This window comes from Aquarana catesbeiana, linkage group LG01, assembly GCF_042186555.1.
Source record: "Aquarana catesbeiana isolate 2022-GZ linkage group LG01, ASM4218655v1, whole genome shotgun sequence".
Classification (NCBI taxonomy): Eukaryota; Metazoa; Chordata; class Amphibia; order Anura; family Ranidae; genus Aquarana; species Aquarana catesbeiana.
In genome coordinates, this window is record NC_133324.1 from 193,837,964 (window position 1) to 193,853,707 (window position 15,744).

At 43.0% G+C, this 15,744-nt stretch overlaps 1 protein-coding gene across 2 annotated transcripts in view; it reads right to left on the reverse strand.

Moving 5' to 3' along the window:
- CCDC112 (coiled-coil domain containing 112) overlaps nucleotides 1-14,475 on the reverse strand; it is a 46,057-nt gene extending 31,582 nt beyond the window's left edge. The window contains exons 1-3 of one of the 2 annotated variants that reach the window (XM_073624640.1): nucleotides 14,323-14,475; nucleotides 2,493-2,611; nucleotides 234-355 (exon numbers count right to left, since the gene is read on the reverse strand). In XM_073624640.1, the coding sequence (XP_073480741.1) occupies nucleotides 234-355; nucleotides 2,493-2,611; nucleotides 14,323-14,370 (289 nt within the window). In that variant the 5' untranslated portion in view covers nucleotides 14,371-14,475. The remainder of the gene's footprint in view (nucleotides 1-233; nucleotides 356-2,492; nucleotides 2,612-14,322) is intronic. The other variant, XM_073624641.1, reaches the window with a different exon arrangement.
- Between the last annotated feature and the right edge of the window lie 1,269 nt (nucleotides 14,476-15,744).

Genomic DNA, 15,744 nt, shown 5'->3' on the forward strand with positions numbered 1-15,744 from the left:
CCCCTGCCTTCTGGAGTTGAGAAAAAGCCAGATCGGTGTATTTTATTAGGCTGTAGAGAGGAAAGGGCTGTAGATAAACAGGTACAACTTTTGTCTCTGTGTATAATGTAAGGCCAGTCACTTCACTGGGTATTTGTAGGGGTTTACAACAACTTTAGAGTTGAATGAACCCATCCCTTTTAACTATTAGGAGAAGATAAGCGTTTTAGACCAAGAGTAAGATAACACTTTACTTTCTGCTCTTCTGCCATTTGTCAGCTTTTGCTCATATTCTTCCAGCGTGCCGTGCTCGGCCTGGAAGTCGTTTTTCTTGTTAGAGAGAAGCCCATTTCTGTCTTTCTCAATAAGCGTTATTCTGAAAAAAAGAAATATCCTTATAGACACAAAAAAACACAGTGATGTGTACATAACTAATATTCCATTAAAAACCCATTTTAAATTTCTGACTTTCAATAGGATAAGGGTATTAATTGGTATAAATTTTTCATTGTTTCTTCCATCCTCTTTGTTTCCAAAGCAAAGTTGAGACAGTTTTTTTCCTGAAGGCTTTTTTGTTTTTTTCCAAAAAATTGGAAAAAGAAAAAAAAAAAAATTGTGGAATATTTTATTTTAACATGATGAATAAAATATTTTAAGACAGGGTGTTCAAATATTTTCCAAGTCATTTCTAAAAAAAATGTATGATATCAGATTATTCTAATTTCTGTGCACTGAGTGAGGACAAGCAAGTCCTAGGTAACAAACTGAATCCTCCAATACAAGAACAGTATGCATTTCTTCCTTTAGGAGGTGCTGTGCTGCTATTGTAACAAGAACCGGTCCGGTCAAACCTTAAGTTTTTAGAGGTTCCTAATTGTGATGACAGACAAAAAAAGAGTAGCTGCAGAAGCAGAGACTGATACTGACAATTTCAGCTCAGAAAATGATTCTGATTAAATGTCCATTGAAACTTAGTCCCACTCTCTGCTTAACACTTCCCCCATCTTCAATTCTATTTATGAGAATGGGGTTTTTATTTTTATTTAATACTGTGGAGAGGAAATATGAAAAATTGTTACTTTTGGTTTTGAAAATTGTTTTTTGGAGGCATTTTGGCTGTTCCACATAAACTAGTAAGCAGTTCATGAGATTGTTGCTCCCTTTGTTACAAATAAATATTATAAAAAAGTAAATTCTGTTTGTGATAATTGTTTGGCTGCACTATATTTTGAATATGCTAGTTGTGATAATTTTATGCCAAGTCAAATTGTCCATAGTCATATTTTATGTTCCTAAAGTAACAGAATGACTTTCAATCTTAAAAAGACAAAAAAGTGCTAATGTAGCATTTTTTAAAATTTTTCCGAAAATTTCCATTTTTACCCCCCCCAAAAAACTGTTTTTTTTCCGAGCTTCAAAATTTCCAGAAATTTTACATCTCGAGACTTGTCACAGCAACAACATCTTTTTTCCCCATAAAAATCTGCAAAAGACAGATGCCTTTGCATACCCCTATCATCCCTCTTTCACAGGTCAATATATTCAGAGGGCTTCATCACAGTACTACAGTGAGATTTTGGCATTCTCAAAAAGACAGATACTTGATTACACTGCAGTGGGAACTGATCTCCTCCTGCCTGATAATCAGAACAACATTCATTCAGCAATCACAGAATCAAACATAAATGTTTGTTTGTACCATAAATGTATTAATTTAAGAGGGAACAGTGCAAGAGACAAGTATAAGGCCTCTTTCACAGGGGCAATTCGATCAGGTCCACATGTCAGCTTTTTAGGTGAACCCAATTGGACTATCCACTGTCCTCTATAAAGCGGCTGATGTAAACGGACATGTGTCCGTTTACACCCACCGACATCTGATCCAATAAAAACAGACAGATGGGGGGATTCATTCCACATTTGTCTGGCGGATCGGATTGGATGACAGTGGGATATAAACAGACAGGCGGTCCATTTACATCTGACCGCCCATAGAGGAATACGGGCTGTATCCGTGTCCACTCTGCATAACCTGAGCGGACACAGCCCTGTCATCCACCTGCTCAGCGGGGGATCAGTGGATCGCTCCCCCCCCCGATGATGAGCAGGCAGATTTGCTGGCGGAGTACTCCAGTGTGAAAGAGCCCTTACATTAAACAGTTTCCCTGGGGTACCGCAAGCACAAGACCCAGTTTGCCCTGGATCAGCATCATGAGTTGTCAGTCTCCGGGCAGGTGACCGGCTGCCAGAACCACACATTTGTATAACAATCTTTCATTTGAAAGTCTGTTTGTTAGCCAGATAACGTATGCACAACCAACTGGACATGGCCATCACCACAAAGGTTTGACATGACATGGCAAAAGGATATGGAACATAACTTGCCAACATTCTCTATGTACTCTGTAGTTACTAGCTATCAACACTGTAGTTGTAAATACATGATGGGCAAGTGAAAATAGACACGTTTTTATGTATTTCAAGTTACATACAAGACCAAATTGATCACTTACTGATGTTTAAGTTTTTCAGCTTCACGGAAGAATTCTGCTTTTTTTGCTTGCTCCGCTTTAATCTTCCAGTTTTGCACATTATACTCTCTCTCCGCACCACTGAAAAAACTCCCGTCATCCTGTGTAAACCACATATTAATAATCACGATAAGACACTAATGTGGCTAGCATTTTTAGAAAAAGGTCAGCAATAGCAGACCCCATATTCTGTTTTATGACAGGTTTATGTTAACACACACCTCATGTCCAGGGATATTTAAAATCTGGAAACTACCATCTTACCAAAAGGAGTGCAACCAGCCACTGGTCTTATACAACAGGTGCTACCAGATCTCCATAATGGTCCAGACAGAGTTGCCAAGTTTTTAAGGTCTATCTAGAGTCAATTATTGTGCTGATTTTTCTTAAAATTGTACTTAATAAAATAATGTGGTTGTTGCATATGGGCCTAGAGAGCCTTTAATGTGTGCTGGACCAGCCTGTCACCCAGAAATTTGCACCCGCAAGGTACACTCACAATGCTGCGTTGTGACAATGCATGGTAAAACAAGGGCATTATCATGCAATCCCGCAAATCACCTGCTCTATGTGTCCTTCATTTTAAATGGCACCCTAATGCACTGTGCAGTAGAATGCAATGCACGTCACATCATATTGCACACATCCTGTGGGATATGGTGTGCAAGGTTGTTAAAAAAAAAAAAAAATATGTATTTTTTCTTTTCAAATAATTTATATTGAAGTAAAAAAAAAAAAAATCAACAGCATTTGAGTTCCAGATTGAGCAACAAGAACTGCAGAAGTTAACAAAACTGGGTATATAAGGGTGTAGTAAGGTCGGGGTGACAGTCCCAGGCCCCCTGAGGTACCAGAGTAGAGCTAAAGCAGACGTGGTTGCAAAAAGGCTTTGGTTTAATAAAGTGTTGCTTTTATGGAGTGAAAATAAGCTAAAGTCACCTGCTAATAGTGTGCATGTGTATTTTTGATCCAATGTGATATGTTAGTAATTTAATTTATAATGAATGGGCCAGCCGCCTTAATGCATCAAAGCACAGCAACAGATTGATAAAGTTTGAATGACCCCTGAAGATCTGTCACCTATGAAAAGAACCAGGGAGTCTCTTGAAATGGTTTGACAGAAAACCAAAACCATTCTACATAAACATGTCAAGTATATACCCGTACTGGGCTTGATGATTGGCCAATACAGATGACAACTTCCTGGGGGGGGGGGGGCTTGTTTATGTGGTTTTGGACTAGTATCTAAACACACCGATTTTATCCCCGATTGTCACCAGAACTAGAAGTGAAGGTAAATCTTCCAAAGTGGAAAGCTGTCTTAGGGGGGGAAAATCACCCTTACTTTGTAGAGATTTCCTCTTACTTCCTGTTGCACCTCCAAGACAGCAATGGGGAATCATATCAAACAGCTTTCGTCCACTCATCCCTAACACAGGTAATTTCTCCATGTGCACTTACATATGAACACCCTCAAAACAGCTGAAACAGCTGTGGCCAACATAAGATTGTCATTGCTTTGTACAGGCTGAGTGGCCACAGCCATCCACATCCACCTGTGAATCCAGCCACAGGAATATGCTGCCACTACAATAACCTGTGAATGAAGCCTTAAGCCTCGTACACACAACGCGATTGTTGGCCAAACGAGCACAACGCGATTGTTGGCCAAACGAGCGCCTGATTTTTGTCAAAAGGGCGTGTGCCTGTATTGTCTTGCATACAAACGGTACACAATTGTCGGCCCACAAACAGAAAGGTAGTGACGTACTACGAGGAATTTCAGCTCTTGAGCGCCACCCTTTGTGCCCCTTTTCCTAATTTCGTGTTTGGTGAGCATTGATTCCGAGCATGCGTGTTTGTACTTTCAACTTTTATGTGACGGACTTGTGTACTGACCATCAGAAAATCTGAAAACCAACCGTTGTCCGCCGAAAATGTACTAGCATGTCATCCAACATTTGTTGGCAGAAAGTTGGACAACAATTGTCAAAAGGAGCGTACTAACGGTCAGATTTTAAGCCAACAGTCTGTCAATAGACAATCCCCTGCCAACAATCGCATCGTGTGTACGAGGCTTTAGACTGCAAATAGCAGCAGCCTGGACAGCAGGACAGGTGAGTAATACGAGTCCATTCACACTTCTGTGCTGAGGTATTGCACATTACGTATATTGGTGGTCTGCAGAGCCACTGATTGTGAATGGTTCCCAAATGCCCCTTTGTTAAAGCGCACCCCAATGCGTAGTAACACACTACTTTGTGCTGCACTAGCAAGAATGTAGCCGGTCCCGTTGTTGGTCTGTTGTGGCACATTAGGCAGCCTATTCAAATGAATGGGCTGCCTTAAAAGGTATAACTAAAAGGCAAAACTTTTTTATTTTTGGATAGAGTGAAAAGAGATTAGAACACCTGTCAGGTTTTTAGTGCTGTTTGTGCCCTCGTTATGGAGATTCACCCTATTTTTCTGACAACTAGCAATGAGCTTTGGTTTGCTCAGGTTCTCTTCCAAATTCACGTGACCGAGCCTGCTAGGATGTTGTCACCTGTAATGGGCCAATCATCTGTGTCCGAGGCATTCCCCACCCTGCAGCTGCATGTAAACATGCCCTTGTATATGTGCGCTTTTGGGGCATGGAACGCCTCCACTGCTGATGACTGGCCTATTACAGGTGACAGCTTCCTGACAAACCATGTGGCTTCAGAAGAGCATTTGAACACACCCAAGCTCATTTCTAGGGACAACCTGAAATTTCATAACTTTAGAAGGATTTTCTCTCACTTTCTGTTAAAGGATAAATTCAGTTTAAAAAACAAACAACTAAATGAACATTTTTTGCAGGTAAAAAAAAAAAAAGGGCATTTATTATTATTTTTTATTTATTTATTTTAGGAGCCTGGAAGACATTGCACCATCAATCAGCAGATTGTCATGCAGGACTCATGCAGACTGTCAGTGTGAGCTGTCTGCCTGTACATCATATGATCAGGCAGTTTCACACTGACAGGAAAACTCAATCAACTACCACAGAACTCAACAGCATTGTGGTAGTTCATTGAAAACTACAAGCCGACAGCCGCAAAGGATGTCTGGACCTGTGTATATACCTGTGTATGAATAACCATACATACCATGGCCGTGTGGGCAGAGCCCTGCATGGCTGCGCTGTTTTTAAAAAGTGACAGCTAGTTCAGGGAACGTCTCTCCATACAGCTCCCTCAGGGACAGAGGGCAGCAGGGAGCGGAGGGCAGCAGGAAAGCTGAAAATTGGCCTGGGAAGGAAGGGGGTGAAAGTGCCCAGTATTGAGGTGGTTAAAGAATACATTCACCTTTGGAACCAAGTTACACGTTTCACCTGTTTTTAGGAGCACCCTAAAAACGGGTGAAACATGTAACTTGGTTCTAAAGGTGAACCAAGTTAACCACCTCAATACTGGGCACTTTCACCCCCTTCCTTCCCAGGCCAATTTTCAGCTTTCAGTGCTCTCACACTTTTAATGACATAGTTACATAGTAGGTGAGGTTGAAAAAAGACACAAGTCCAACCTATGTGTGATTATAAAGTGGGGACGGAAAGTATTCAGACCCCCTTAAATTTTTCACTCTGTTATATTGCAGCCATTTGCTATAATCGTTTAAAGTTAATTTTTTTTCCTCATTAATGTACACACAGCACCCCATATTGACAGAAAAACACAGAATTGTTGACATTTTTGCAGATTTATTAAAAAAGAAAAACTGAAATATTACATGGTCCTAAGTATTCAGACCCTTTGCTCAGTATTTAGTAGAAGCACCCTTTCGATCTAATACAGCCATGAGTCTTTTTGGGAAAGATGCAACAAGTTTTTCACACCTGGATTTGGGGATCCTCTGCCATTCCTCCTTGCAGATCCTCTCCAGTTCTGTCAGCTTGGATGGTAAACGTTGGTGGACAGTCATTTTTAGGTCTGTGCCTTTCCACAATTCTGTCTCTGAGCTCTTCAGGCAGTTCCTTTGACCTCATGATTCTCATTTGCTCTGACATGCACCGTGAGCTGTGAGGTCTTATATAGACAGGTGTGTGGCTTTCCTAATCAAGTCCAATCAGTATAATCAAACACAGCTGCACTCAAATGAAGGTGTAGAACCATCTCAAGGATGATCAGAAGAAATGGACAGCACCTGAGTTAAATATATGAGTGTCACAGCAAAGGGTCTGATATTTCAGTTTTTCTTTTTTAATAAATCTGCAAAAATTTCAACAATTCTGTGTTTTTCTGTCAATATGGGGTGCTGTGTGTACATTAATGAGGAAAAAAATGAACTTAAATGATTTTAGCAAATGGCTGCAATATAACAAAGAGTGAAAAATTTAAGGGGGTCTGAATACTTTCCGTCCCCACTGTATGTCAGTATTACATTGTATATCCCTTTATGCTGCGGTCATTCAGGTGCTTATCTAATAGTTTTTTTGATGCCCCCCCCCCCCTGGAAGGGAATTCCACATCTTTGCCGCTCTTACAGTAAAGAGCCCTCTACGTATTTTAAAGGTTAAACCTCTTCTCATTTTAATGAGTGGCCATGTGTCTTGTTAAACTCCCTTCCGCGAAGAAGTTTTATCCCTATTGCGGGGTCACCAGTACGATATTTATAAATTTAAATCATATCCCCTCCCAAGCGTCTCTTCTCCAGAGAGAATAAGTTCAGTGCTCGCAACCTTTCCTCATAACTACTATCCTCCAGACCCTTTATTAGCTTTTTTGCCCTTCTTTGTACTCGCTCCATTTCCAGTACATCCTTCCTGAGGACTGGTGCACAGAACCGGACAGCATACTCCAGGTGCGGCTGGACCAGAGTCTTGTAGAGCGGGAGAAATATCGTTTTATCTCTGGAGTTGATCCCCTATTTAATGCATGCCAAGATTCTGTTTGCCTTGTTAGCAGCAGCTTGGCATTGCATGCCATTGCTGAGCCTATCATCTACTAGGACCCCCAGGTCCTTTTCCATCCTAGATTCCCCCAGAGGTTCTCCCCCCAGTGTATAGATTTCATTCATATTTTTGCCACCCAAATGTATTATTTTACATTTTTCTACATTAAACCTCATTTGCCATCTAGTCGCCCACCCCATTAATTTGTTCAGATCTTTTTGCAAGGTTTCCACATCCTGCGGAGAAGTTATTGCCCAGTTTAGCTTAGTATAGTCCGTAAATACAGAGATTGAACTGTTTACCCCATCCTCCAGGTCGTTTATGAACAAAATAAATAGGACTGGTCCCAGCACAGAACCCTGGGGAACCCCACTACCCACCCCTGACCATTCCAAATACTCCCCATTTATCACCACCCTCTGAACTTGCCCTTGTAGCCAATTTTCAATCCATGTACTCACCCTATAGTCCATGCCAACTGACCTTTTTTGTACAGTAAACGTATATGGGGAACTGTGTCAAATGCTTTTGCAAAATCCAGATACACCACATCTATGGGCCTTCCTTTATCTAGATGGCAACTCACCTTCTCATAGAAGGTTAATAGATTGGTTTGACAAGAATGATTCTTCATGAATCCATGCTGATTACTGCTAACAATACCGTTCTCATTACTAAAATCTTGTATATAGTCTCTTGTCATCCCCTCCAAGATCTTGCATACTATTGATGTTAGGCTAACTGGTCTGTAATTCCCAGGGATGTATTTTGGGCCCTTTTTAAATATTGGTGCTACATTGGCTTTTCTCCAATCAGCTGGTACCATGCCAGTCAGTAGACTGGCAATTACTTGACTGCGTTCCCTAAGTACCCTCGGGTGCAAGCCATCTGGTCCCAGTGATTTATTAATGTTAAGTTTCCCAAGTCTAATTTTAATTCTGTCCTCTGTTAACCATGGAGGTGCTTCCTATGATGTGTCATGAGGATATACACTGCAGTTTTGGTTACTGAAGCCCCCCCCCCCGTGAAGACTGAGGAGAAGAAGAAATTCAATACCTTTGCCATCTCCCCATCCTTTGTAACCAGATGTCCTTCCTCATTCTTTATGGGGCCCAATATAGTCTGTTCTCCCTTTTTTACTGTTTACATACTTAAAGAAAAAAGACAATTGCGCTGTAATGCAACGCTGTACCCAAATATATTTGTTATCATTTTCTTCCCACAAATAGAGCTTTCTTTTGGTGGTATTTAATCACCGCTGGGCTTTTTTATTTTTTGATTAAAAAAAAAAAAAAATGTAAAAAGACCAAAAATTTTGAAAAAAAAAAGTTTTTCTTAGTTTCTGTCAGACATTTTTGTAAATAAGTAATTTTTCTCCTTCACTGATGTGCACTGATGAGTCTGCACTGATGGGCAGTGGTGAGGTGGCACTAATATACAGCACTGATGAGCCCAGAGTGGCATCATTGATGAGCACTTTTTGGGGCTGCATTGTTATCAGTACACTGATTACCTATACACATCTTCCCTGTGAGCAGATGCCGCTGATCGGCTCTCCTCACCTCACACTCTGTCTGTGTGAGGCGAGGAGAGCCGATAAAGGGCATCTCCTTGTTTACGTGTGACTGGCTGTGATTGGACACAGCCGATCACATGGGTAAAGAGCCGCGGCTCTTTGCCGAGAACGGGGTCGCGCCGTGTCCAAGTCATTTGTCTATATGGTGGGCGGGAGGCAGTCAAGCTTCCCCGGCTACAGGATAGGACGTTAGAGGAAATCTCCCCAATGCAACATAGATGGCAAAAAAAAATTTTAAATGACGTGTTATAACCCTCCCTTACTATGTCCAACATGAAAAAAATAAGTTTTACCTTTAGATCTACTTTAGAGTGGAACTTCAGTCATTTTTTTCCTCTTTCCATCTATTAAATCTTCTGCCCATGTTGTTTTAACTTTGGATAGTAAAACATTTTTTTTCTGCCAGTAAATACCTTATACAGTCCACTTCCTGTTTCTTGTCTGGTCATTAGCCTAGGCTTATGACATCACGCACAGCGCTTTCTCTCTCACTCTCCTAAGAGTTTGCCAGGAAGGGAGGGGGGATAAGTCCTAAGATTGCCAATGAGAGCCACAGAGCTGGAGTTGTGCCTCTGTGTGTCTGTGTAAATCCAGGAAGTGAACAGGCAGCAGCTTCAGCTGCCCACAGTTAAAATGGTTGCAGCCAGACTCCGTGGAGGGAGATTTCTGCAGCATATTTGGCAAAAATAATATGCAAAGTGGTTGGAGGGAAGCTTCAGAATGGCAAAGATGTTTTTATTACAAATTATGTGAGCAGACTGTAGTTTCTCTTTAATGTAACACATTAAACACACAATGTTAACACGCATGGATTAACTCTTTTGCTGCCACCGCTGTATGTTGTACGGAGGTGTCAGCAGGGGGTGTGGGGGTGTTTTACACACACTCCCAGTGGCTGCAGCAACATCAGTTCACTGACCTCCCCCTTCTCTTACAGATGCATTGTTCCTGAAGCTGCGTTTTACTGGCTGGTGTCACTTTCCTCAGCCAATATGGCTGGGGAAGAAGCGATCTGCATTCCACCAGGTTCATGGAGGACAGGTGAGACATCAATACCTCATTAAAGTGAAACTTTTTGTCCCCTATGTGATAAAAAAAATGATTATATATAAATACAGTATCTCACAAAAGTGAGTACACCTCTCACATTTTTGTAAATATTTTATTATATCTTTTCATGTGACAACAGTGAAGAAATTACACTTTGCTACAATGTAAAGTAGTGAGTGTACAGCTTGTATAACAGTGTATATTTGCTGTTCCCTCAAAATGACTCAACACACGGGCATTAATGTCTAAACTGCTGGCAACAAAAGAGTACACCCCTAAGGCCCTTTCACACTGGAGCGATTTGTAGGCGCTATTGCGCTAATAATAGCGCTGCAAACCGACCCGAAAGTGCCGCTGCGTCTCTCCAGTGTGAAAGCCCTCGGGGCTTTTACACTGGAGCGGTGCGCTAGCAGGACGGGAAAAAAAGTCCTGCTAACAGCATCTTCGGAGCGGTGAAGGAGCGGAGTGTATACCGCTCCTTCACCGCTCCTGCCCATTGAAATCAATGGGACAGTGCAGCTATACCGCCGGCAAAGCGCCTCTGCAGAGGCCCTTTGTGGTGGTTTTTAACCCTTTCTTGGCCGCTAGCGGGGGGTAAAAGCGCCCGCTATCGGCCGAATACCGACGGTAAAGCGCCACTTACAATAGCGCCGCTTTACCGCCGACGCCGCCCCAGTGTGAAAGGGCCCTAAGTGAAAATGTCCATATTGGGCCCAATTAGCCATTTTCCCTCCTGGTGTCATGTGGCTCGTTAGTATTAGAAGGTCTCAGGTGTGAATGGGGAGAAGGTGTGTTAAATTTGGTGTTATCTCTCTCACTCTCTCATACTGGTCACTGTAAGTTCAACATACCACCTTCATGGCAAATAACCCCCATCATACTGGGGGTTATTTACTAAAACTGGAGCATTCAAAATCTAGTGCAGCTCTGCATAGAAACCAATCAGCTTCCAGGTTTTATTGTCAAAGCTTAATTGAACAAGCTAAACTTAGAAGCCGATTGGCTACCATGCACAGCTGTACTAGATTCTGAGTGCTCCAGTTTTAGTAAATCAAACCCATTGAGTTGATCTACTAAAGGCAAATCCACCCTGCACTACAAGTGTACTTGGAAGTACAGTCGTCTTAGATCTGAGGGGGAAGATCTGAAATGAGGGGAAGCTCTGCTGATTTTATCATCCCATCATATGCAAGCAAAAATGCTGTTTGTTTTATTTTCCTTGCATGTCCCCCTCAGATCTACAGCGACTGCACTTCCAAGTACAAAGTGGATTTTCCTTTAGTAAATAACCGCCATTGAGTCTGTAGAGTGGGATATGTCAGGAAGAGATTAGATGCAGACTTGTATAGTCCAGCATGCATCCAAAGTGTACTCATTATACTCCAGAATAACGATGAGCTCCGGCGTGTTAACACACTCCACGTGCCGAGCCTGCCAGGAAGTCGGCACGGCGCTGCTCTAATCACAGGCAGTGAGACATTTTCCCAATGTGCGGCTGCAGAAATCGGGACAATGTCTCACTGCCTGTGATTAGCGCAGCGCCCTGCCGACTTCCTGGCGGGCTCGGCACACGGAGTGTGCAAACACGCCGGAGCTCATCCTTACTCCAGACCTCCCAGCTCCCATGCAGTGTGCACACAAGGTAACCCACCCTGAGCCCTCAGGGTTTACTCACACCACATGCAGTCCAGTGTTTTTTTTTTTCTGCATCAAAAACACATGGAAAGTAGGTTATATGGTTTTCAATGGCATAGTTCACACCAGTGCAGTCAGTTCCAAAAAAAAAAAAAAAAGCGGAACATGCTGCATTTTTCCTGAACTGGACTGTACTGGAATATGGTAAAACCCACCGGAATACACAGGAAAGCATCAAAATAGTATCAAAAATGCACCGGACCCCAGTACAGTGAAAAAAACAAAAAAACAAAAAAAAAACAACAAGAAAAAAAAAAAAAGCTTCTGGAAATGCATCAAAAATGCACTGGACCATGTCAAAAACGCATTAAAAACATGCATGCAGAAACACATCCGGAACTAATCTGGAAATGCATCAAAAATGCACGGGACCATGTTAAAAAAGCATTAAAAACGTGCATGCAGAAAACACATCCGGAACTGATCTGGAGTGCGTTTTTTGTGGTGTGAACCAGCCCTTAGGGTTTATTCATGCCAGATGCGCTGGGGTGTGTTTGTGAATGCATTCCCAACACATAATATAAGAAAAAGAATGGCTCCTGATGAACGCAGGTCACACCGGTGTGCTGTATTGCATTTGTCCAGTGCTGAAAAAAGTACAGCATACACTACATTTTTTTTCAGTGCAGCTCATTGCAACACAGTGTGTGCAAGCATGCATAAACGCACTGCTACGCAAAAGATTGCTTTAAGCACCTCAATACAGGGCACTTACACCCCCTTCCTGCCCAGGCCATGTTTCAGCTTTCAGCGCTGTCACACTTTGAATGACAATTGTGCGGTCATGTTACACTGTAACCATGTGAAATTTTTTTTATCATTTTCTTCACACAAATAGAGCTTTCTTGGTGGTATTTAATCACTCCTGGGTTTTTTAATTTTTCCTAAAAAAAAAAAAAAAAAAAAAAAAAAAAGACCAAAAATTTTGAAAAAAAATGAAGTTTTTCTTAGTTTCTGTCAGTAAATTTTGTAAGCAAGTAATTTTTCTCCTTCACTGATGGGCGCTGATAAGGCAGCACTGATGGGCACTGATAGACAGCACTGATGAGGTGGCACTTATGGGCACTGATGAGGAGGCACGAATATGCCGCACTTATGGGCACTGATAGGTGGCAGTGATATGTGGCACTGGGCACAGATAGGCGGCATTGGTGGGCACAGATAGGTGGCACTGATGGGCATTGATGGGCAGCAGTGATGGGCAGCACTGATAGGCAGCACTGACTGGCATCACTAATGGCCACTGATTGCTGGCACTTGTGGGCACTGATTGGTGGCAGTGGTGGGCAATCATTGCTGGCACTGGTGGGCACTTAAAGCGGAGCTCCACCGAAATTTTTTTCTTTTAAAAGTCAGCAGCTACAAATACTGCAGCTGCTGACTTTTAAAACATGGACACTTACCTGTCCAGGGCGCCCGGGATGTCGGCATCCGAGGCCGAATCGTCTCTCGGTCCTCGGGTGCTGCCGCCTCCATCTTCGGTAAAGAAATCAGGAAATGAAGGCTTGCGGCTTCACTTCCCGGTTCCCTACTGCGCATGCGCGAGTCGCGCAGCGCAATATGGATGGTCCCTGCTGTCTCTGGGACCCGTGTGTTTCCCAGCAGTGGGTGCAAATACCTGTATTATACAGGTATCTGCACCCCCCTCCCCCCTGAAAAGGTGCCAGTTGTGACACCGGAGGGGGGGGGGAATCCGATGAGCGGAAGTTCCACTTTTGGGTGGAACTCCGCTTTAATTGTAATCAGTGCCCTGATTACATACCTAGCTGTCCCTTGTGAGGAGATGCCGCTGAACGGCTCTCCTCTCTTCACACTCTGTCAGTGTGAGGTGAGGAGCGCCGATTACCGGCATCTCTGTGTTTATATGTGACCGGCTGTGATTGGACACAGCCGATCACATGGTTAAAGAGCCACGCTTGAGAGAGGTCGTTCTGGAAGGCCGTCATATGATGTCCACTCAGAACGAGAGCCGCACCGCCCAGCCATCATTTGAGGGCTGCTTCACGCCACAAAAACACACTCCAGATCCATTCCAGGTGTGTGTCTGCAGGTGTGTTTGCAAATGTATTCCAGATGCTTTCTTATTTGTTCAAATTTTTTTTTTTAACTGTACTAGGGTCTGGTGAGTTTTTGATGCATTTTACTGCATTCCAGTACAGTTCAGTGCAGGAAAAATGCAGCATATGCTACTCTTTTTCTGGAACAGGAACGCCCTGGAACTGCAAGCACTGGTGTGAACTCTGCCATTGGAAACCATATAACCTACTATCCATGCGTTTTTGATGCAGAAAAAAAACCGCATTGGACTGCACATGGTGTGAGCTGGCCCTGAAAGAAAAACAATCAAAAATGCAACGCATGTAAAAAGCACATCATCACCTTTACAATGTGAATGTCCCCACAGTGCTCCATCCCACCATCAGGTTTCCTGTGTTGTGCTATGAAAACTGCCTGCTCCATTCATTCCCTATATACACGGACATGGCACTGTGTGCAGCTGCAGGGGTGTCACCCTGTGCTCTCTGCTATCAGTGTGAGCCCCCACACCCTAATTATTACTATCATTACACGGTGTGTACCTGCTGGCTGGCCTCTTCCCTCTCCTCTGCGGTTGCTAAGGTGGCCATATTCGTCCAACCGTCACATGGAAGTACATCCAGGAACACAACAAACCCCGGGGAGGGGCGGAGCTGGGGAGGGGCGGGGTCAGGCTGCAAGGTGTATGGTGCTGTCTGTGAACACGGGGCTGACTCTGCACATAAACATGAATGGATTGCTGGGAGGTGTGCTGTGCTTTTCCAGCACCACTATCTATAATACATTGTCACATGTCACATAGCATTCTGTATACTTCAGTCAGAGATGGAAAAGAAGAACACATTTTAAAGGGCTCATTCACACTATAGGGGGGATTCAGTGAGGACCTGTTCACACATAAATGTGCATAAAAATGCATGAGGGCCAGTTCACACCACGTGCAGTCCAGTGTGCTTTTTTTCTGCATCAAAAACGCATGGATAGTAGGTTATATGGTTTTCAATGGAATAGTTCACACCAGTGCTTGCAGTTCCAGTGCGTTCCAGTTCCAGAAAAAAAAGTAGAACATGCTGCATTTTTTCCTGCACTGGACTGTACTAGAACGCTGTAAAAAGCATCAAAAACTCACGGGAACGTACCTAAACGCACCAAAAACACCCATGTTCTTATTTAAGGTTAAGGAAAAAAAGGGGGGGGAAATGCACTGGACTGCATCAAAAACGCATCAGAAACACACTAGAACGCATCAAAAACGTGCATGCAAAAAAGCATCTGGAGCGCATCTGGACTGCGTTTCTATGGTGTGAACTGCCCCTTTTTTTGCATGCACGTTTTTGATGCGTTTTTGGTGAGTTTTTGATGCATCCAGTGCATCCCCCCCCTTTTTTCCCCCTTAACGTTAACCCTAAATAAGAACATGGGCGTTTTTGGTGCATTTAGGTGCGTTCCTGTGAGTTTTTCCAGCGTTCCAGTACAGTCCAGTGCAGGAAAAATGCAGCATGTTCTACTTTTTTTTCTGGAACTACAAGCACTGGTGTGAAAACCATGTTATCTATGCGTTTTTGATGCAGAAAAAAAATGCACTGGACTGCATGTGGTGTGAACTGGCCCTTAGAGAAAATGGGGGGGAGCACTGGACTGCATTAAAAACACACAAAAACGCACTGGAACGCATCAAAAACGCACATGCAGAAAAGCACCTGGAACACGTTTCTATGGTGTGAACTGGCCCTTAACCTTAAATAAGGACATGTGTGTTCCAGTGCATTTTTTGGTGCATTCCAGTGCATTTGGATGCATTTTACAGCGTTCCAGTACAATCCAGTGCAGGAAAAATGCAGCATGTTCTACTTTTATTTTCTGGAACTGTAACGCCCTGGAACTGCAAGCACTGGTGTGAACTATGCCATTGAAGACCATATAACCTACTTTTCATGCATTCTTGATGCAGAAAAAACACACTG